The sequence below is a fragment of the Archocentrus centrarchus genome, chromosome 9 (genome assembly GCF_007364275.1).
Source record: "Archocentrus centrarchus isolate MPI-CPG fArcCen1 chromosome 9, fArcCen1, whole genome shotgun sequence".
Classification (NCBI taxonomy): domain Eukaryota; kingdom Metazoa; phylum Chordata; class Actinopteri; order Cichliformes; family Cichlidae; genus Archocentrus; species Archocentrus centrarchus.
In genome coordinates, this window is record NC_044354.1 from 21355079 (window position 1) to 21376567 (window position 21489).

A 21489-nucleotide genomic window follows, 5' to 3' on the forward strand; every position below is an offset into this window, starting at 1 on the left:
GAGCTGTTACACGGGGCTTCGTCTGATTGGGCTTTTGGTGAAGAAGTTGGCTGCAAAGACTCGACACATTCTCGGAGCCTCATCGCACCATCACAAGCCTCTGATTGAACATTTGGCACTACAGTGGTACGACTCCATAACATGATGATCCCCACTTTATATTAGACTTTAGGAAGAAAATAATTAAAAAACTACATAGAGGAGTGCTTAATTATGCTAGATTACACTTTTGTTTATTCATGGATTAACATATATATATCCAGTTATGATAAACATGAATATTGTTCTCCCATAGTTCAAAATAAGTGGATACAAAACATACACAAAAATATAACAGTGTGGGAAATATTACAGTACTGATCAAATAAAGTTGCTTCAGAAACCAGCCAGAACAGTCAAACTGAAAACTTTACAGCATCTTTCTATTTACATATTTTAAATAAACATCATAAACAAACACCAGATGTTTTCCATAACAAATTTTCTCAACAGAAATATTTTGTTGCTCAGTTACTCCTCTGGCCACATAAATCAGCAAAACTTCCCCTTTGACCTCAAATGTTGGTGACATTTATGTGTCTCAGGAGGCTCTTACATCACAATCTCAGGGTCGTTAAACCTGTTTAAATGATGAGTAACAAAACCACTTGTTCATTTCTCAAGGTGCGACATTTAAGCTGTCACAGCCTGCTACCGCTTCACTGCGTCTTGCTTGAATACTTCAAAAACAGCTTTCTTACACATGTTAATGACACTGATGATAAGTACACTCTGAACAACACATGTTCAATACTCTGAAATTGTTGCTTCTTAGAAGACAGGAGTGTTGTATGTTAGCCGAGACCAGGGGGAGACCATAGTTACTGGAATATGATCAAATGCAGCCTGTGACCTTTGCACATGTTTTTCTGTTTGTTTTGGCACCAACGGGTCACTCTATCATCTTTCTCATAGAAGTCCAGATTGAGACTCCTTCTGCTGAAGCTTAAGGATCAATTCAAGTAGATTCATCTGCACCGTCAGCTCCTGAAACACACACAGTGGTTGAAGAGCAGTTAGTGTCGCCTTCTGCTGAACATCTGTCTTCATCACAAAGTGCTATATTTGAGGGCTTAATATGCATTTAAACAACTGAGTGGTCAGGTTAATCATTAACTAACTAACCTGAGGATTAGTGGTGACATAAAACCCAGGGACTCCTGCCTTCTCCAGGGTGTTTTGCTGGTCTATCACTTTTTGATCTATTTCTGCTATAATCTTCTTATCCATCATTTTTTGTTCTTCTCGAACACGAACATCCAGAGCCTGATGGAACAATAAAAAAAACTATAAGTAAGCTTAAAAAAAAAGAAAAAAAAAGGAGGAAAAAAAAGGAATAAGGCAATAACATTCAGTAAGCAGAAATGTCAGAATTTCAGTGCTTACCTCTACCTCTGCTTGCTGGTTTGCCTTGAGAAGCACAAGGTTGTGAGACTTACATGACTGTAAGGCATCTTTGTGTTTTCGTGCGAGGTCTTGTTTGAGTGCTGTACAGAAAAAGAACCAGTTAATCAATAACACTGACGTATGCAAAGACAACTAAGGCTTCCATTTCCAAGAAGCAACTTTAATACTTGACACACCTGTGGTTTTGAGGGGTAGTGCTGATGTTAATCAACAAATACCAGACAACATGAATGGGGGAGTTCCAGTTTAACCGGTGATAGTTGTCTACATATTTCACTCTCCATGTTCCAGATGTTGCTGTCCACACATCATTTTCCACTCACAGCAGCATAGGTATAGCCAGTATACCACAAGGTTTGACAAGAGTAAAGATGTAGCCAAAAAATAAATAATAAAAAAAAAAAAAACTGCCATGACCAGTTCTTGCCAAATCCACGTCAGTATCTTCAGTTAACAATATGAGACACAGGGATTATAAATTAACAATAAGTGTGTGTGCGTGTTTTTTATTTTTTGGATATTCTTTTATTGAGATTCTTTGTATGCAACCTGCCAAGGGACTGCAGATGCAAATTAGCTTTAAGCTAACTCTGGTAAAATGCATCAAATGGTAACATTTATATTAATATTGTATATGGTCTCTTTTTAAATAAAATAAATTAAAAGTATATTAAAAAAAAAAATATATATATATAGAAAAGCAGCCCCATTAACCGGACGTGTACCCGTGTGTTTCTGTGACATAAATCACAAGTGGACAATTCCTGTGACATCATCGATCAGCTCAGTGGACGTTGAAGTTTACCTGCATACATCTTGTTCTCTTGATAATATATATATCATGTAGTGCAGTTTGCATGTAACTTCAGTTCAAACCCCTTTTTAGGTTACTTTATCTTTTACATATACATTTTTTTTAATTCTTGCTGAAAACTTATATTGCCTAAAAGTGAGGTTAATTATATTTTCAACTACACATTTATGTTTTAAGCATTTTGACATTCAGCTTTTACTGCTAGAATTTTCATGATTGGGACGAATTGGCAACTAGAAACATCTGTAGTTCATTACAACAGAGGCTTGCACTATGAAGCAAGTTCAGCGTACTCAAGGTTTCTTTTGTCTATTTGGATTCACTTACTCTTTGGCAATCAAGTTAAGCGCTCGCAAAGCTGTTTATCCATTCGCTAAGTTAACCCAGAATTTCCCCCATGTGTTTACATGAAAAGGATGGGGTTGGCAGCGGTAGTTATCAATATCACAACTCTACCATTAAAATGTGGGAGAAGCTGCTGATTATAATTGAATGCTTTTTTTTTATTAATGTTTAAAAGACAGTTTTAATTTTTTTTTCTTGCAGCCTTGGTGGTGATTAATGGTCTAAGAGTAAAGAATAAATATAAAAAAAGAATTCAAATGTAGGCTTAGTCTGCATAAATTTGATATAAGCAAATATGTGCTCTGTTTTGGGATAATATAATAATGCTTATAAAACAATAACATTGTTGTAAAGATGTCTGAAACCAACAGGAGAAAAAAAAAGTCAAGGAATAAAGTTGCATATAAGAATCTATATTCAATACTGATGCAGGGAAACACAAAGACTTTCTTCTGATCAATAGGGGATGACTTCATACCTGTTGATCTCTAATCTGGAACCTAACCTGGCACAAGGTACCATGGCAATCTATCCCTTTAAGAAGTGAACCATCTTTCTTAGTACTGAAAACCCAGCGTTAACTCTGAAGTTACCTGGATAAGATGAAATCCTGCTTCGTAGTGCGGGCCTCTGCTTCAAATGTTGACAGACATCACCAGACAACATGAAAACCAGCTAAGCTGGAACAGGGGACGTTTCCTGGGTGTTAATTTTTCCGCAATCACAAACCTTGGTGTTCACAGTGGAGCTTTTGTCTCTGATTGTAGAGATTCTTCTCTGTCAGATGCTGTATATCCAGCAGGCCCTGCACAATCTCATACACCGTCCCATCTATGAGTGCTAGAGCAAGGTCACTCAGCATGTTGTAGGACAGGCGCTGCTGAAAGGAGCTAACCACACAGAATAAAGCAAAACAAGCCATAAATCAACTACATATGAGGTACACTGCTTTATTACACCTCCCCATATCACAACAATTCTCTAAGCTCCGTGGAGGAAGTGACGATACCTCGGCAAGTCTTTGACCAGCGTTTGCAGTTCGGATAACAGGTAGTAATGTCTTTCTTGTTGTTTAGTAGAATCACCGCCAGCGACTCCGGGATAGCTGTCCATCTCTTCATCTGCAAATCTGAGAGAGCAGCACACACTCAGTTAGCTAACAATAACAGGGTCGGCAAATTTAACGCTAATATATTTACATTTTCTTTCCCAGAAACAACATAGCAAAGTTATTAATTGAAGGCTATTTTGACGCATGAACAACACTGTGTTAAACTTACTAAGCCAGTTTACGAAGATAAAACAGACTGGTTTCGAGCGGTGAAGATGGAACAATTATTTACTTCAATTCACGCTAACTAGGACCCTCCCGAGTTGGCGACTTTCAAGATGCCTGTCTATAATTGCGCACGCATGAAGTTGCTAAATATGCTCGCCAGGTGGCGCTTTTTATCAAAAAGAAAGTTCTATAAGAGCTGCTTTATCAGATATGACAAATTAACACGACAGGGTGTGTGTATATATATATATATATATATATATATATATATATATATATATATATATATATATATATATATATATATATATATATATATATATATATATATATACAGCTAATCCCCAGCTCAGATGCATACACTGTGACCTGCTCCACTGACCGGTCTCGAGGCGCGCCGGTGTCGCGCGCTGCTGGTGGGCAGTGCGCCGTCACGAGCTGAAGGTGTCATGAAACGAAGAAAACTCACTCGCGGAGGGGAAGATCGCTGTTTATAGCAGCGCGCATGGGAACACAGGAGAAACTGGATTAGCTTGCTCGATTACAATGGCCAAAAACACATCTCTTTATTTTCGTATTGTCGAGGGCAGGAACCTCCCGGCCAAAGACGTGTAAGTAATTTTTTTTGAATGGCATGCGCTTCTGTTCTCAGGTCTTATCTGCTAAAATATACACACCCTTTGCATTGTTTCATAGCTATTTTATCAAGTCAGATAAGAAATAAAACGCCCAGCTTATATTAGATATGGCTATTTCTGGTGCGCTGTTTCCTGCTAATTGAATTAGAGGGGAGATAGTCAGGTCCACGCAAATTGACCTGAGTATAATTAAAAGACAAAGGAAGATTAAATTAAGCTTATCCCCTGGTAAATTGGCCATGCTATGTTTAATTCTATCATTTCCCCCCTTTGTCATCTTAAGCTCCGGAACCAGTGATCCATACTGCATTGTAAAAGTTGACAATGAAGTTGTGGCCAGGTGAGTCCTCTCTGATTGTATTAAGATGTGCACAGGAAAGGGGAAATAAGTGTTTTATGTAGAGCTACAGCTGGATAATATTCTCATCTATATGCTCCCATTTGAGTCATCACATTTTTTTTTTTTTGCATTAGTTTCTGGCGGTGCTCCCGCTACTCTGCACATGTAAACCAGGGTGGAGTGTGTGTGATTAGTGTTGTGGTACCCACAGCGTGGTCCTTCCATCACTGAGAACCTGATACTAGTCTGGGTTTTAAAACACCCACAGGTAACCATGGAGAGGGCGCATCAATTATTGCAGGGTGCACCCAGTGTAAGCGAGGTGAATGCTGGGAGCTGGGAGCAGAGCACACCAGTTCAGAGGTGGTTTCAGATTGAGTGAAGAAGCGCACATAATTTCATCCTCCAAGCTCTTTAGATGGAAGATGGTAGTTTTAGAAAGCAGCTGTAGTAATTTGTGTATTGTTTGCTTTGAAAAGCAAATTTCTTTAGAAAAAAACTGCTCTGCTGTGGACTTTCACAAGAACATGGGGTGAATTTAGTGGGTATTGTTCCATCTGGTGTGGTGAGGGAAAACAGCACAGTGATTCACAGCAGACACTCACACTAATTATGTTGTACTTGTAGTGTTACTGGCCAACTGATTCCTCGAGTGTAATGTTCATAAGTGGTGCAGCTTCTAGATTCTGGTACACTAGAAAAAGGTTTGTTATAATAATGAAAGGTAAGGGGATTCTTTGATTTTAATTCCAAATCATTTCTCAAAAGTTAGCATCTCTTGCATCTCTTAATTTAGATGTTTTCAAAGCACATTAATCCTACGCAATTTAACCTAAATCAAACTAAGAATTATTATTCAAAAACAGAACTAATGATAGGAAAGCATAAGGTTAGAAAATTAAGAATCTGTCCATTTTAAGTGCACTTTTACAATACTTGGTGTTACAGACACATTTCGTTCAGTATCAGAAAGTACCGAGGTTTGACCATTTGATACAGCTGTGCTTGACCTTGTTTTGACTCCTCAGAGGACCTTTTAAAATCCAGGAGTCTTATCGCTCGCTATCATTTTGGAGCAGTTGGATATCTAACTTATTTTTTTTAAACACATCTGATCCTATAACAACAATTAACACCTGCTGTCACAGACACAGTAGTAGTAGTACATTTATATAAATGTAAACAAAGAAGTGAACTATAACTTGCAAGTGTTTGTTTTTGCATCCGTTAATGTAATATGTGTCTGCTCACGGGCTGCTTGGTAAGCATGTTAAACTTCTCTTTTCAGGACCGCCACAGTGTGGAAGAACCTTAATCCTTTCTGGGGGGAAGAGTACACTTTGCATCTCCCGATGGGGTTTCATTCACTCTTGTTTCTTGTTATGGATGAGGACACAATTGGGTAATACCATCAACCAAAGCTATTTCAAAACTATTCCATATTTACTCTTAACTGATGGAGACTGGCAGTCATCTGTGTTTGCTTAACTTGCCATGAATTGATATATTTGAGTAGAAAACTCAAGCAAAGCTTTCATGTTTTGGGAAAAACTCTGAGCTTTGAATAAACAAACATCATCAGACAGATGGTCGCCCAGATTGAGTGATTAAAGGTTGTTTTTTTCCTCTCTCCTCGTGATGATATGATGACCAATACTAATCATTTCACTACAAACCTTTGATCAGATTCTCCGTATCTTATTGCCTCTCTCTTGTTTTTTTTTCATTTCTACAGGCACGATGATGTTATTGGAAAGATTACGCTGAACAAAGAAGCCATTGGATCTCAAGTTAAAGGCATGGCTAAAAAAAAAAAATCAGCATTAGTCTATAACTGGATGACTGCATGACCAGAGTTCAGAGGTTAAACACACACAGAATCCTGTAATGGATTAAAATAGTCCACGTGATTGAAGAGACATTCCTTTTCCTTTTTTTTAAAAAATAGCTTTTTTTAATGTTTCGTAATGTTCTCTCAAAACCTTTTACTTCATTTATGCACATCAGTCACAATATTTACAGCAAGCGTCCAGAAAATTGGGACGGTGTGTAAAATATACATAAAACAGAGAATGCTGTGACTTGCAAATCATTTAAAACCAATATCAGACACAGGAAATATGAATTGCTGAAACTGAGAATTGCTTCTCAAATTAAAGATTCCTGAGTATTCATTGAAAAGTGGTGCCCAAATTAAGAAACATTCCCAGACTAAAAGTAGGTCTGTTTTAGAATGAACTCGAGCACTTTTGTGCCGTGTCGGGTCAGACATATGGCTTTGAAAAGTTGTGTCTTGGTGTTGTAGTTTTATTAGATTACTCGAAGAGTTTAACGGGGTGCGTTTGCTGCATATTGATGGTTCTCTTCTGAAGGTCACCTGGCATGGGCCTCACTCCTGTGATTCATTGCTACATTGTGGTACTGAGTCATTTACTCCCTCACAGGATTTTTCTCGCAGCCTGGCCTTGATATCGTATCCTTTCTTTCATTTTCTGAAAAATGAAAGTAGGATCTTAACAGCATCACACAATGTACATGTTGTCCAGGCAATCAAGTATGGTAGTTTTTTGTTCACTGTAGATGTTTTTGCACTAATTAGCTGCACTTTATTTAATGTTCGTCAGTTAATTAGACCACACAATGTCAAAAAGAAGAAAAAAAATAGCTATCACGATTTCCTAAATTTAAATAAACTTTGAAAATAAGGTTTTCAAACAGTTATTTTTTTATTCTAAAAAATATTTTACTATGCAAATCTTCATCTGAGAACATTAGTCCAGAAATTATTTGTAAATACATCAATGGATATTTTCCAGCTAACTGGACAGCAACAGTTTTCTTTTCAATATTCTTGTCATCTCTGTCAGCTCTTCTCAGTGTTTAATGCTTTAGAGATTAATGTCTTTTTGTGCTTTATGGTCAGGGCTAGATTGCTGGCTAAATCTCACAAAGGTTGACCCTGATGAAGAAGTCCAAGGAGAGATCCATCTGAGCCTGGAGCTACTTAAAGATACAGAGAAGATCAATCTGCGGTGTCAAGTAATTGAAGCCAGGTAAAATGAAATCCTGGCACTGCTGAAAAAATGTCAGGAAGATGACTTCGCTTAAAGACGGCTCGGACGAAAGTGGCCCGAACATTTCAGAAGAAAAATCTGACAACACCGTCATATTATCGCTTCAAATCTGGTTATGTTTGTGTTGCTGGCATGCCAGTTTAGCTCAGTGGGCGAGCAGGCACCCCTGTGGCTGAAATGTAGTGGCCTGGGTTTGAGTCTGACGTGTGGCCCTTTGCTTGGTGTCCTCCCCTACTCTCTCTCTCCCTCCTTCCTGTCTAGACTTTAAAATAAAGGCAAAAAAAAGCCTGAAAAGAAATCTTTAAAAAAAATGTTTGTGTTGCTGAGCTCCTTGTAGTTGAGCTCTGGCAGTATATCAGTGTTTCTGAACTGAACTCTTATCACCATCACCCTGCAGGCCTCCACACTCCCTTCTGAGTCACATCGCCACTGTCACACCACTCGATGCCCCATCTGTGTGTCCCAGGCTACAATATTTCCTTCTCAGGCAGGGGACTAATGAGCATGTCAATCAGGACTTGACACTGTGTTATTCGAACGTGCTCTGATGACTGTGAATTAAGTTTGAAAGAATAAGGTCAAGTAAGAAGTAGAGATTTGGCTTTCTTGCCTTGCTAAAGCACACTTAAATTAATTTGCAGAACAGGTAGTAGAAGTTAGTCATTCATTCTTGTGGATTAATAATTTCTGTTGTCCTTTGATCTGGTGATACCCACAGAGACTTGGCTCCAAGAGACATTTCTGGAACCTCTGATCCCTTTGCAAGAGTTATTTTCAACAACCACAGTGCAGAGACCTCGGTGAGCTCTGTCTGCATGCATGAGTGGGATATCTGAGTTGCACTGAAGTTTGAACTATGAGGTGTTCTGTTGTGATTGCATATCGTTTAAATGTTAAAGATTAGTTTCATCATTGGATTTCTTTCCATTTCTTAATGCTGGATTTTAGATCATCAAGAAGACCCGTTTTCCTCACTGGGGTGAGACCTTAGAGCTGGAGTTGGATCCAGAGGAGCTGTCTGAGGAGGGAACTGTTACGGTACAGGTCTGGGACTGGGACATGGTGGGCAAGAATGACTTTCTGGGAAAGGTGACGATGTCATAAGTCTAAAAATTTCTTATGTTTATTCAGTTTCAATTTAGTTTAAAAAAGGGTTTTATAAATGAGAACAGTTGCTATAAAATAAAAGGTTTTTTTGGTCTTGTCTGATATTGTATGCTTGTTTGTTCTTTCTTTTCCATAGGTGGAAGTCCCCTTTGCTTGTTTGCATAAGACACCTCAGTTAGAGGGATGGTTTCGTTTGCTACCCTTGGGAAACAATGAGGTTGATGCTGGGTGAGGATTATGGGTGTGCTTGTTTATACTGTGTGGTGACCGTGTGTCTGCAGAGAGAGTCATTTTTGCTTTTGGAAACCGCCAAGACTGAAATTATAGTAGCAGTCATTGCAATTTTTCTTAAATGTACCAAGCATTTGTTCTCCTCCTAGCTCTCTTTCATACACTTAAATGCACATTCACAGATGTATAGCCAGCTCTGTGACAGCATCTGCGCCCTGAGATAATTTTAGAACAAATAGTGGGCTGAGTGAAGTATCAAAGTAAAGTGAATTTCTCGGGTTCATTAGGAAACAACACTATTGTAGGGGATTTTACACTCCAGTCCACTGCTGATTTAGAGAGCACTGTGACCAAGTGGTGCATCATCTTTCCCAAACACGGTGAGCCTTGTGTTTAGAAAACATCCTTGCCAACAGCAGGATGATTTACTGTGATTTGCAAGTGTACTTTGAGTTTTATTTATTACCTTAACTGCAGTTCATCTGCCAACAAACTGTTGACTCCTTATTTAAAAAAAAAAAAAAAAGAGGGAGTTTAAGCAAATGTCTAACCAAGTCCCAAACATCACTGAAAATCTGAAGTGCTGTGGTATTTTCCTTTGTTTTCAGTGGCAAGCTTGGAGCACTGCGTCTCAAGGTGCGTCTGGTGGAGGATCAGATCTTGCCATCCATGTACTATCAGCCACTCATCGACCTTCTGGTTGAGTCGGTAATCTCCCCTGCAGAGGTCAGCATGACAGCTCCTCTTCAGTGCTGATATTCTTTTGTTGACCACTCAGTCACTCATCATTTCAAGGGACTGCTGTATGCATTAGTTTCTCCACGCTAGTCTTTTCCCTTGATCTCCAGTTTATTTGCAGTCATCTGCACCTCATCTGCTTCATTTATCCGGCTTCCCAGTTACACAAAAATTCTTAACTCGTGACCCGAGTCCTCCTCTCAACAGGTGGAGGATAGCAGTGCTCTGACCATGCTGGAGGAGGTGACCACGGTTGAGAGCAGACAGGATGTGGCAATGACTCTAGTGAAAATCTACCTGGGACAAGGACTGGTGGTACCCTTTCTGGATTACCTTAACACCAGGGAGGTCAACCACACTAGTAAGATGAAGGGAAAAAGTGTAAACTCTAAATTTTTTTTTCTATTTCATGTACTTATGTTTTCTTGTTAGATAATGATGCTTATGTAATTGTGTTCTAAATTACATGTGATAACTGTGGATGCACTTTGAATATGTAGCGTAAGTTTATCTCTGTTAGTCAGTATTTGTATTAGTCAGAGTTTGGGACATGCCAGCTTGCTGTTACTGCTCCACTCTCCAGAGACCCTCTAAGGGCTGCTGCTGAATTGACATTAAGGTCTCTGAACACTGCAGCTATGGTATGTGTGTGGGCAGTAAAAGCCTCCCAACACTGTATTTACTACCCCAGTGCCAATTATTTACTCACCCAACAGTCTTCCCTTGGCTGTTCTCTGGTCTGGATTAGTCATGTTTTTTTGCCTCCGCACCATATCCCCATGATAATTCACACTGAGCTCTGTTCTTTGGTTTCTGTTGGTGTAGTTTCTGCTAATAAGCATAGTGCCTAAGTTTCCATAGCAACTCCACATGATCCAAACGGTAACTGCTTGATCAGGAATAGATCCTGTGAGCACCCAGACATTAAAGTTAGGCACCCTGGCGGGGGGGGGGGGCAAGGCAAGAGAAACATACACTGTGCAGCGGTGAAAACCCACCCTTCTTCATAGGTCCAAATAATTTACCTGGCAAACCAGTCCTATCACCATGGATATTTTAGTGTCAGCCCATAACTAACATGACATTGAGGAAAGGTCGGTCTGCCCTCAGTTCTGACTCTGGAGTATTTGTTCTTGGTCGTTAGACATGCGCCAAACTACACAGAAAGCATAGATATTTAAGAAATGTATAAATGAGCCTAGAGGAAAAAGTGAAATGAGGGTAGGAATAGAAAAAGTGCTCGACACACTGTATGAAAAAACTTCCACTTCCACGGATTTTTTTCATCAAGCGTAATTATGTGCCTGATGAGGGTCTATGTGAAGCTTCATTAAATTGATTGGAAGCTACTGGATGCAGTAATGTGATCCTTTCCCCCCATTTCCACTGTCATATATCAAAGGGATTTTAGGCACAGCAGTAGGTGGATAATGGGAAATGAGCAATGAAATGTTGCAATATGTGGTGAGCGTCTTACCTTTTTTTTATTGAAAACTATTGCTGTGATTGTCCTTAAAGGCAGTAAACAGCACCCTTCATATATTTTACCAGATTTAGATGAAGGAAAAAAAAACAATATATTTTTTACACAGTTACTTTCCTTTATCAATGTCTACTGTTTTCAAGCATATATAAGATACTGTGTTAATATTGTAATCAGTTAATTTTTTTTCTCTCTTTCTCTTATAGGTGATCCAAACACTTTATTTCGATCAAACTCACTTGCCTCCAAAGCCATGGAACAGTTCATGAAGGTGAGCTGAAGTTTTTATGATTTTTTTTTATTATTCCAGGAATTTTTCTGCTTTCTGAAAGCGTGATTTGCCTGATATTCTTTATTTTATTTTGCTTTGTTTAATCATTAAGAGCATTAACACAAATATGATTGGGCAAAAGCCAAAACAAAAATTGGAATCTGGCCAAAAACCTAAAAAAGATACATAAACATAAGAACAATCCCAAGCCTGCAGTATTTGTTCCTTTATAGGGGGGTGGGGGACAAAGGACTAAGAGACTAGAAGACATAGCAGTGACCATAACAGATATGCCACTGTTTTGCTATCAGGCTGTTGGCATGCTGTATCTGCACGAGGTGTTGAAGCCCATCATCAACCGCATTTTTGATGAGAAAAAGTACATTGAACTTGACCCATGTAAGATCGACCTGAACCGCACAAGGTAAGTCAGACTTAAAACATATCTCGCTGGATCACAATTCCATAATCCTGTTCGGACCTAACAATAGTGCGGGGTCTGCTACAAATGACAGCTGGGGATTCTGGGTTGTATATTTAGGCGTGCTGTTTGCAAATTATGTGTTAAAGTGGGGAAAAAGGGAAAAGCTGCCACAGGAGACTGTCCACTTCTTTTACCCTTCACCCCTGAGAGAAAGACATCAATGTGAGGAAATGAAAAAAAAATGTAAAAGGGGAATGGCTGTTGCTTGGCAACTGCCATGAGCCCCCTGAGATATCTATCTCTGACATGGAGGGAGATTGAGGATCTAACGTTCTCTATGTCTGCAGTAGCTCTAACTACCATCATCTTATCTTGTCCCCTGTATTTATCTCTATTTATCTGTTTAAATATTGTCAATGCAGCACTCACTGGGTTCCTCTGTAGTAACATGCTCTCATATATAATGGCATAATGAAGAACAGGAAGGTTATCAGTCATTTTCTACAAGCCATTGTGATAGAGAGTAGATTAGAGTCTGTCTTGGATAGCTGGGGTTTGGATTGATCTCAGGGATTCAGTTGTTTACAATATCTTTCTTTGTCTCTGAAGAAGGATTTCATTTAAGGGTGCAGTGTCAGAGGCTGAGGTGCGGGACAGCAGTGTGGAGATGCTGCAGAGCTATTTGACCAGCATCATTGAATCAATCGTGAGCTCAGTCGATCAGTGTCCTCCTGTAATGAGAGTGGCCTTCAAACAGCTGCACAAGAGAGTAGAGGAGCAATTTACTGAGCCTGAGAATGAGGTTAGTGTGAAGCAAAATACATGGGGGGGGGGCATGCATGCAAGTGTATTTGTGGTTACTTTCACCTGCAGCTTATCCTGAGGCAGCTTGCCACCATTCAGTGACTTGTCCTCATTTGTACAGGATGTGAAGTACCTGGCCATCAGTGGATTCTTCTTCCTGCGTTTTTTTGCTCCTGCAATCCTTACACCTAAACTGTTTCAGCTGAGAGACCAGCACGCTGACACGCGTACAAGCAGAACTCTGTTACTACTAGCCAAGGTATGATTCAGGAGACAGACATACACATAGACACTGCTGTGAATAATTTATTCATGTCCAGACTTCACATTTAAGTGCAGCAAAAAACAAACAGTAAAGTGGTTTAGGCCTTGAGTGTGATGCAACAGGCCGTCTGCCTGAGGAGATGGATTTTAATGTTCTAGATTTAAAACAAATAAAATATTAAGCAGAAGTATGGTACATACAACGTTTGTGTTATGTGTACAGCCAGATAGAGCAGTGAGCCACTTCATGCTTTTTTCCCCTGGTTTGGCAATTATGTAATGCTGTAAGTCTACATGTGCCTACTTTTAAGTTCTGCCAGAATAACCAGAATAAGAATGATATTCCATCTTCAGTAATTTATATCTAGCACCATGTTTCTGCTCTGGGCTGTGACCTCCCCACCCTTTTTTGCATCCATATGGAAAGTCTAAAGGCAGTGAGACCAGCTGTAAGATGCGCTTAGAGAATAGAGCAGGTATCAGTGACAACAGATACATGACATTGATTAAGTTGGTAATCCCATGCATAACATGAAATTGAGGAGCTTGGGTAGAGTTGGTAAACTGAAGAATTTGTACACCCCATATGAGATTTGCTAATAGGATTTGCAGAAGGGAATCATCTGAGCTGATGTGGGCTGGAATTTAGATCAGCTGATCTGCTGTACTGTACTCATTTTTTTTTATGTCAATAATAAATACTCAAATTATCTTAAAGTTCAGTTTGTAAACTGCAAAGAGACAGAGACATAAAAAGAAACATTTAAAAGTTTAAAGCTACTCTTATCCACACAACACATGTCAGAATAGACTTTTTTTTCACCAACTATACAGAATATGGCCATAAAAGGTCCTCCTAATATTATGCCCCATTTCAGCTGGTTATAGACCAGATTACCAAAGAAAGCAGGTTATAACTGAAACTCGAATGGAAGTTTCTCTAAGAAAAGCAACCTTGATATCATTAAATCAAACGGTCTTATAGCCAGATGTTAGAAGAAAAGTAAAACCTCAGTCCACTCCCACGTGTTGCTTCTGTGGTTGCTGTCCATGGTGCTGAAGGACTGTTGCCATGGGTCCTCTACAGAGACAGGGAACATGCTATTTTTACCTCTGTGTGCTGCAACCAGACTGTGGTTCAAAGCCAAGCATCAGAGAGGGATGTAGAGGGGGACTTCCTCCTCACCCTAGGCCAGGTGTGGGCTGGACAAAGGGCCTCACAGCATGCTTGGCCCCAGGGACCCTTTTGATCTTTGACTTTGAGATATGCAGTCACTCCCTCAGGTCTGTCATTTTCTGGAGATTTAATATGGTGAAGATGTGAGTTTATAGTTGATATTCTGTCTCTATGGTTGCCAGGCACTACAAAGCGTAGGCAACTTGGGGCTTCAGCTGGGCCACGGAAAAGAACAGTGGATGGCACCTCTTCATCCCATCATCCTTCGCAGTGTGGCTTCTGTCAAAGACTTCCTGGACAAGTTAATTGACATAGATCATGACACTGGTAAGACTGTTACCGCTGAACACATCACTACGCGTAATCAAAAGCCAAGTCCAGAGGTCATGCTGTTGAGCTAATCAGCCACAGGCCACCTGCTAGTGTAGCGGCTTCCAGCTGATATAGGTGAAACAATACTGTAGCTCTGCAGTGAAATATTCATAACTAGCTGGAAGTCTGGTAAAGAGATGACATAGTTAATGAGCTGGCAGGGAGCTGAAGTGAGAAGCTGCCTCACTGGTTACCCAACATGTCCTGGCTATTTTCTTAATGTCATGAGGCTGTTGTTGTGAAACATCTTCCCCCCTCTGACATATCATGTTTCAACCTCCGTCTTCACATCACACCCACTTTTTTCTCCTAAAGGCCAGTTTGACATTTAATGCTCTTGAGGTGAATTTGTCAGACAGAAGTGGACGCTTGTTATTCCTCTTTGAAGCCATCCCTCATGGGGTGATGGAACAAGATTGAGATGCCATGTGTAACAGAGTGCAGTTAAAGAAATGCATGTATACAGTTAGTTTATCAACACAGCACCACCTTGTGTCTATCTGGGTGAATAGGCAATTACATACAGATTACAAACAGCTTTTCCTTATGTTTGTTTCCCATTTTCTCTGCATAGCATCTGAAGTGCCTCAGAGGGCTGTGTTCACTGCTTCGGTCACAGTCAAAGAGGGGTATCTCCACAAACACAAAGCAGAAGGACCCCAACTGTTATCCCGCTTTGCATTTAAAAAACGCTACTTCTGGTTGACAAGTGAGACGTTGTCTTATGCCAAGACTCCTGATTGGCAGGTTGGTACTGTACCAGCAGTAAGTTTCATATTCCACCAGCATACTGCATATCATATGTCATATTTACTTTACGAGCCATTTTGGCAAACAGCCCCTGTGTCAGGTCTCCTATGACTTCTGGATCAAATAATCAAAACCAATCAAAATAATAATACAAAAACACAAGTATAATATGCCTTCTTATGGTGAATAAGTCACTATTTGTGCCCTTTGAAGGACCTTCATCACCTTGCCTCACACAAAGAAGAAACATTTTACTCATCCACAGCTTTGCTCTAATGTATTTGTGTTGATCTTGTGAGAAAATTATTACTGTAATTACAATGTGGTGCCTAAACCTGTGATAATGATTTTCTCTCATTTTCTAACCAGAGGCTGTCAGAGAGAGGGAGACAGTTGAGGGGAACATTCTAGTCACTGAATGTCTCTCTTTGAGCCAGTCTCTGCTTTGTGTGACTGGAATAAAGGCGAGGGTTAATTGAAGGCTATGGATATTCATACGAACATCGCAAATCAGACTGGAGACAATGTCCTGGCTCCTTTTCTCCATGTTGGAGCACTCCAGTCAGTGAAACGAGCTCCCATTGGAAGTAGCTGATTTGCACTTTAAAGTAGCCTTTCGTACCACAATGATCTCATCCTCACTTCCTCCCTGTCTCACACCGTTTCTCATAGGTTAATGAGTGCAAAATATTTCAGTATGAGAAACCACTTAATTAATTTGCTCAGTGATCAGATATCACCTTTATTTCACTAAATCCTTAATGTAATACGCCAGAGGCAAAGAGTGATACGTCATTACCATCGTGTGCATACCTGTCTTAATTGGTGTTGTGGTTTGCAGGTGCGCTCTTCAGTTGCTATTCAGTGTGTGTGTGCAGTGGAGAGGGTGGATGAAAATGCCTTTCAGCAGCAGAATGTAATGCAGGTCATCACCCAGGACAATGACGGACAGCTGCACACCATATACATCCAGTGCAAGGTGCATTTGTACACCATCCAGTCACCAAGAAAGTGCATGACCTTCTTAAATTTTTTTCTTTTTTTTTAAATACACAAAGCTCAACTGTCACTGACATTTTTCTATATTTGCAGATTTATTTATTTTTTAGAAAAAGGTGGCTAAATAGAAGTTTTTACTTTTGTCTTAAAGATGTGTGTTATCTTTTTTATCTGATTACATCTAAATTGCAGAGTTTTTTTATCTGCTGTAATTTTTAGTTTGACTCTGAGGAGTCACTAAATTTCATGATCTATGGTATTTAAATGTTTCCAAACAGAATGTAAATGAGCTGAACCAGTGGCTTTCTGCAATCAGAAAAGTCAGCATCTACAACGAGCGCATGCTGCCCTCTTTTCACCCGGGGGTTCATCGCAGTGGCAAGTGGACCTGCTGCCTGCAGGTGGACCGAGCTGGTAATCCTGCTGTTCTAACACTGATGAAGATCTTTTTTTTTTTACAAATGTATTGATCTAACAACCTCCCAAAAACACATGCTTATTCCATGCCACAAAATCCTGTTACTTTACTACAGTTTGACTAGGATGTAGCAGGCTGTTTTTGTTGCTCTCCCCAAACCATGCTGACTTTCTTTGAGTGATTGATTGAGTCTTGAATGTGGGATTAAACCTTTAGATTTTTTGGTACCTCAAGTTTGAGTGTTACTAAAGCTATTCCAATATTATGAGTACTATGCACAAACTTGTAGAGACCTCGATTAAAAAGGTTTAAATGGATCATTAGCAGGATGTGTTATATTTAGTAGTGTGAAGTTCAGAGTTTATGGAATGCCGGAGTTCAATATAAGGCTGCGTCTCAGTTCCAGGCTGCAGTAGAACCCACTCAGCTGTGACACTTGGCGACTGGAGTGACCCACTGGATCCTGATGTAGAGACTCAGACAATATACAAGCAGCTTCTGCAGGGCAAAGACAAACTCAGGTGTGAACATTCTCAGCCTGGATGCAGTTCTTTTACTGAACACTAGAGGTCTATGTTGCTATACAGGAAACCACTGGTGCTGCTTCTTGACATTACTTTGAGTCAAATATTTAACTGTCACTGTGCGATCATATGATGTGATTCTTCTGACTGATACTGCAGGAAAAAATATCTGGAGATGCCAGATGGTGATCAGACAGCATGCAATAAGGAAAAGAAGATGAACTCTGACATTCAACCAGGTGACACGAAACTGTAACTTTATCATGTTACAAGTATTTTTGTTGTTGTTGTTGTTATTATTATTATTATTATTATTATTATTATTATTATTATTATTATTATTATTATTACTACTGCTATTATCATCCCCTTAGGTTCTATGTGGGTATGACATTTACAGGATGTTTAAACTATCATAAAAAACCATCAATTTATCTACACATTTCTGTGTCATAGATGGTGCTGAATGCAACGTTCAGCAAATCAAGCCATGTCAGAGCATCGCTGCTCGGCTGCTGGTGGTGATAGAGGATCTGGAGAAGGCTCACGCTTCCTTCCAGTGCAGAGAAAAAGAGGACGCCACCAGTGTTATTATGAATCCCTAGAGTGCACATGTGGACTGGGAGCCATTAATGCCTGAAGGGGGGAAGGGCAGCATCCTGTACCAACACAAGTGAGAATCAGCTACCCGCTCTCTTGATTGTCAAGGAGAAAAAGTGGCCACACGGTGCCACTTCTTCAAGCCTTTTAGTACATTTCCTACAGGCTGTAAAGAGCAGAGGGAATTCTGCCACTTTAATCTTTTTGATTCTCCGAGTGCCACCGACAAGAGTGCCGCAGGAAGATTATGATACTTGACAAAAAGGCGGGGGCACAGGGACTTTGAAGCATGATCTGACTTGATATTTTTTATGTAGATAATAAGCAATCTGTTGCATGGCCTGCATCCACTTGTTGTGAAATGTAAAAAAATAAGCTTTTATATTTTGAGATACTGTACAGGACCTAAGTCACACATTTTTATGCAAAAAGCTTGATGTAGTGTAACCTACAGTACCTGAATGTAAGGTGTTTTGGTATTGCTATTATTATCAATGTTTTGTATTTTTATTGAGGCAATTTATCACCATGGCCACAATGTAGCAGTGACAATAACATTACAAGTTATTCCACCATGAGTTTAATAAATGGTGGTGCACATGTCACAGTATAATGCCGCCTGTACAATGAGCAAAATTCTGATTTCTGTTGTTGCTTCAGTCCCTTTACACAAAAACACATGCTTTTGTTTGGTGCTATGGCCAGTCAACTTAAATGTTGTGATGTAATTCACTTTTTTATAATAATGTCATTCCTAAGATGGGTAATATTTACCTGGCTATAATATAATGTCCACACACACACAAATCTCAGTTTATTTGAAAAAGAGGGGAATTAACAATTATGAGATACTCCTATTTGCTAAGTTTACATTTTTAGAGATTTCGGTGCCACTACATTTGGCTCATGTGTTTGAGATGCCAAATTTGCTTTTAGGAATTTAAAGAAATTGAATTTAATTTAAATTGAAAATTTGTTTGATCATTCTGAATAGAAAAAGTAGTTTTTCAGAGTCTGTTCCTTAAACAGTGTTCAGTTTAATAAAAACAGATCTGAGATCAGTGAGATGACCTCAGCACGCCGTCCAGCTTTATTCTGAGCATTCTTCGCACCTTAGGTGCACCACTACCAAACACATGCCAGACATTACAATCATCATCCTTTACTGAGGTGGTCATTACAAGTGTGTTGCTGTTTGCAGCTTTCCAAATTTTGTTTTATTAATTTGCCACTCGAGTCATAACTAGAGTAAGCATTAGTGGAACATTGTGTTCCCTGAATAAGTGCTCTTGTTATGAAAAGAAAAAAGAACTGCCTGTACTTTATTTTGCAAATTCATCATAATGGTTTGTTCCAAGTAGGTTGTTACTGTGAACACAATTATATTATTCAATAAAACTCCGAATCGAGAATTGAAAGAAGAAAATGTGTCCAATTTGTGCCCAGAAAAAAACAAGACTTACACAGCTTTTTTTTTTTTTTTTCACATTGTTGCCAACTTGGTTGACATAAAATGAAGAAATGATACTAAGAATCTGCTTTGCTGTGTTATGTCTGTTTCTTAGTTAGTATTAAAGTGGAGCATCTGACTTAAAGCAGACATTCATTCAGGAAACAACTTCACATCTGACAGATGCCAGAGCAGGCTCACAGTGTCATGGTTACCACACTACCCCTTTGTTCAAATTTAATCAACCCACCATAACCACAGACTTCACAGTCCAACAAGAGTCGGAATATAATGTTAAATTATGCCACACAAAAAGATGCATGCAGGCATTGCACCTCCTGGCCTTATTTAAATGCTAATGAAAGCAGACCTACCTGCAATGATGCAGCAGTCTCCCTGCTAGCGCTCTCATTAGGCATGAGAAGTGAGCGATGAGAGAAGGCAGGGCAGTAGGGTTTAGTTACAAAAACTAGCAGGGGTCTGGCCTCTGAGCTGCTGGGTCAGTGATGGAAGGAAGAACAGGATGCTGAAGGGGTGTCTCATCACCTCAGTCCTGACATCCCAAGGCCTGCTTTAATATTCGCCCACCACTCTTTACCACAGAAGCCAGAGACAGCAAATAATCATCAAGCAAATTTATTACCAGTGAGAACTCTTTCTGCTTCACTCCAGAACACCAGCAAGGCTCATTTATATCCATATAACGAGGAGCAAAGCACAGAGTTGCCCAGGGAGAAGAAAATAGTGGCGTTAAATGGGAGGAAGAGACACACCACCGACTAGGGTGGGGGTAGGGAACAAGGTGTAACAAAAGGTCAAACACGCTACCCCTGTCAAGGGCACATTTATTTTTCCACAAGAAACACACAAACATGCAACAAGGTCATCACAATTCAATAAAGACCGATAGATTAAGAAGCCCTTTATAGTTTAATCAATGTCTCTGTAATATCTTGCTTTTAGTTTATCTCAGTTTCTCTTTGTGAACCATTTTAAATAACAATATGCAAACACCGCCTAAGGTAAACAACAAAAAGAATGACTTGAAAAGGTCAATTAAAACGGGCACTTAAATTCAAAAACTTCAGGTGTTTCACATGTTGTGGAAAGAGTGAGGAAAGTAGCCAAACGCTATCACTTCCCCCATGTGTGTAAATCAAAGCCAATAGAGGGGAAAAAAATCCCTAACTAACAGGATTAAGTTGCAAAACCACAGTGCTAAATCACCAGAAAACCAGGGTGATATTTCTAGAGAAGCTATAATGTTTTCATATGCAAAAAACAAACAAACTATGCATTGTCAATATACTTGCTCACAGTTTGGTTAACATGCACCTCTAGGAAACATTACTGTATCTTTAAAGGACATGAACCTAAGCTTTGTCTACGGGACTCCCACTTCCACACACATTCACACAGACAGACACAAACATACAGTATAGCCACACAAAATGTTAAGGTATCATTTAGATAGAGAAGTACAGTTTGCAGTGGACACTACGAGAGTACAACTGTAAATACTTCATACGGACAAAGTGACTTCATCCCTGATCCCGCCTCTCGAATAGCATAGGATGAAGAGTAATACAGCAAATGTCATGTAATAGTTCTTTTTAGAGACAATCATTGGAAAAAAAGACATCAAAAATATATGTTTTCTAATACATAGCATGTGAACATCCTTGGATTGCAACCTCTTTGTTTAGAAACCTGGAGGTTGGCACCCCATAAAGAAAACATCCATTGTCATTTTAAACCGAAAATCAGCCTTCTTGCTACACATAAATCATGTATTAGGTTTTAAAAATAGTAAATTGCATAAAATCCACCTCCCTCTTGTTCAACCGGACAAATACCAAAACCGTGTTTTATGCATCATTCCCATATAGATCTGTACACACCTGAAAAGTCTAAAGGGCCGGCGTCGTTCACACTACAAGA

The 21489-nt window shown here is 39.5% G+C and overlaps 2 protein-coding genes across 3 annotated transcripts; one reads left to right on the forward strand and one right to left on the reverse strand.

Moving 5' to 3' along the window:
* Window positions 1-221: 221 nt before the first annotated feature.
* Window positions 222-10793, reverse strand: dgcr6 (DiGeorge syndrome critical region gene 6). The gene is given in 7 exon segments (XM_030737085.1): window positions 222-1026; window positions 1165-1305; window positions 1426-1526; window positions 3335-3495; window positions 3615-3726; window positions 10722-10770; window positions 10773-10793. Coding segments are annotated over 7 exon segments (663 nt in total). The 3' UTR covers window positions 222-948.
* rasal1 (RAS protein activator like 1) lies at window positions 4262-19495 on the forward strand. 2 transcript variants are annotated; one of them, XM_030737081.1, is made up of 21 exons: window positions 4262-4495; window positions 4806-4862; window positions 6151-6264; window positions 6598-6659; window positions 7786-7915; window positions 8655-8736; window positions 8885-9025; window positions 9180-9271; window positions 9883-10000; window positions 10220-10373; window positions 11702-11766; window positions 12078-12190; window positions 12800-12992; window positions 13116-13253; window positions 14618-14762; window positions 15382-15554; window positions 16399-16536; window positions 16835-16970; window positions 17375-17495; window positions 17658-17737; window positions 17955-19495. In XM_030737081.1, the coding sequence occupies exons 1-21, from the start codon at window positions 4431-4433 to the stop codon at window positions 18101-18103; spliced, it is 2466 nt and encodes an 821-aa protein (XP_030592941.1). In that variant the 5' UTR covers window positions 4262-4430; the 3' UTR covers window positions 18104-19495. The 2 variants fall into 2 exon arrangements, with proteins under 2 accessions (XP_030592941.1, XP_030592942.1); XM_030737082.1 differs by having other exon boundaries at window positions 9883-9982.
* The last annotated feature ends 1994 nt before the right edge of the window (window positions 19496-21489 follow it).

Excerpts from the sequence above, each read along its gene's own strand:
- rasal1 (XM_030737081.1), top strand. The coding sequence starts at position 4,431 with ATGGCCAAAAACACATCTCTTTATTTTCGTATTGTCGAGGGCAGGAAC. Across the intron at positions 12,993-13,115 it reads TTACTGAGCCTGAGAATGAG|GATGTGAAGTACCTGGCCAT; the intron begins GTTAGTGTGAAG and ends TCATTTGTACAG. Across the intron at positions 17,738-17,954 it reads GAACTCTGACATTCAACCAG|ATGGTGCTGAATGCAACGTT; the intron begins GTGACACGAAAC and ends TCTGTGTCATAG.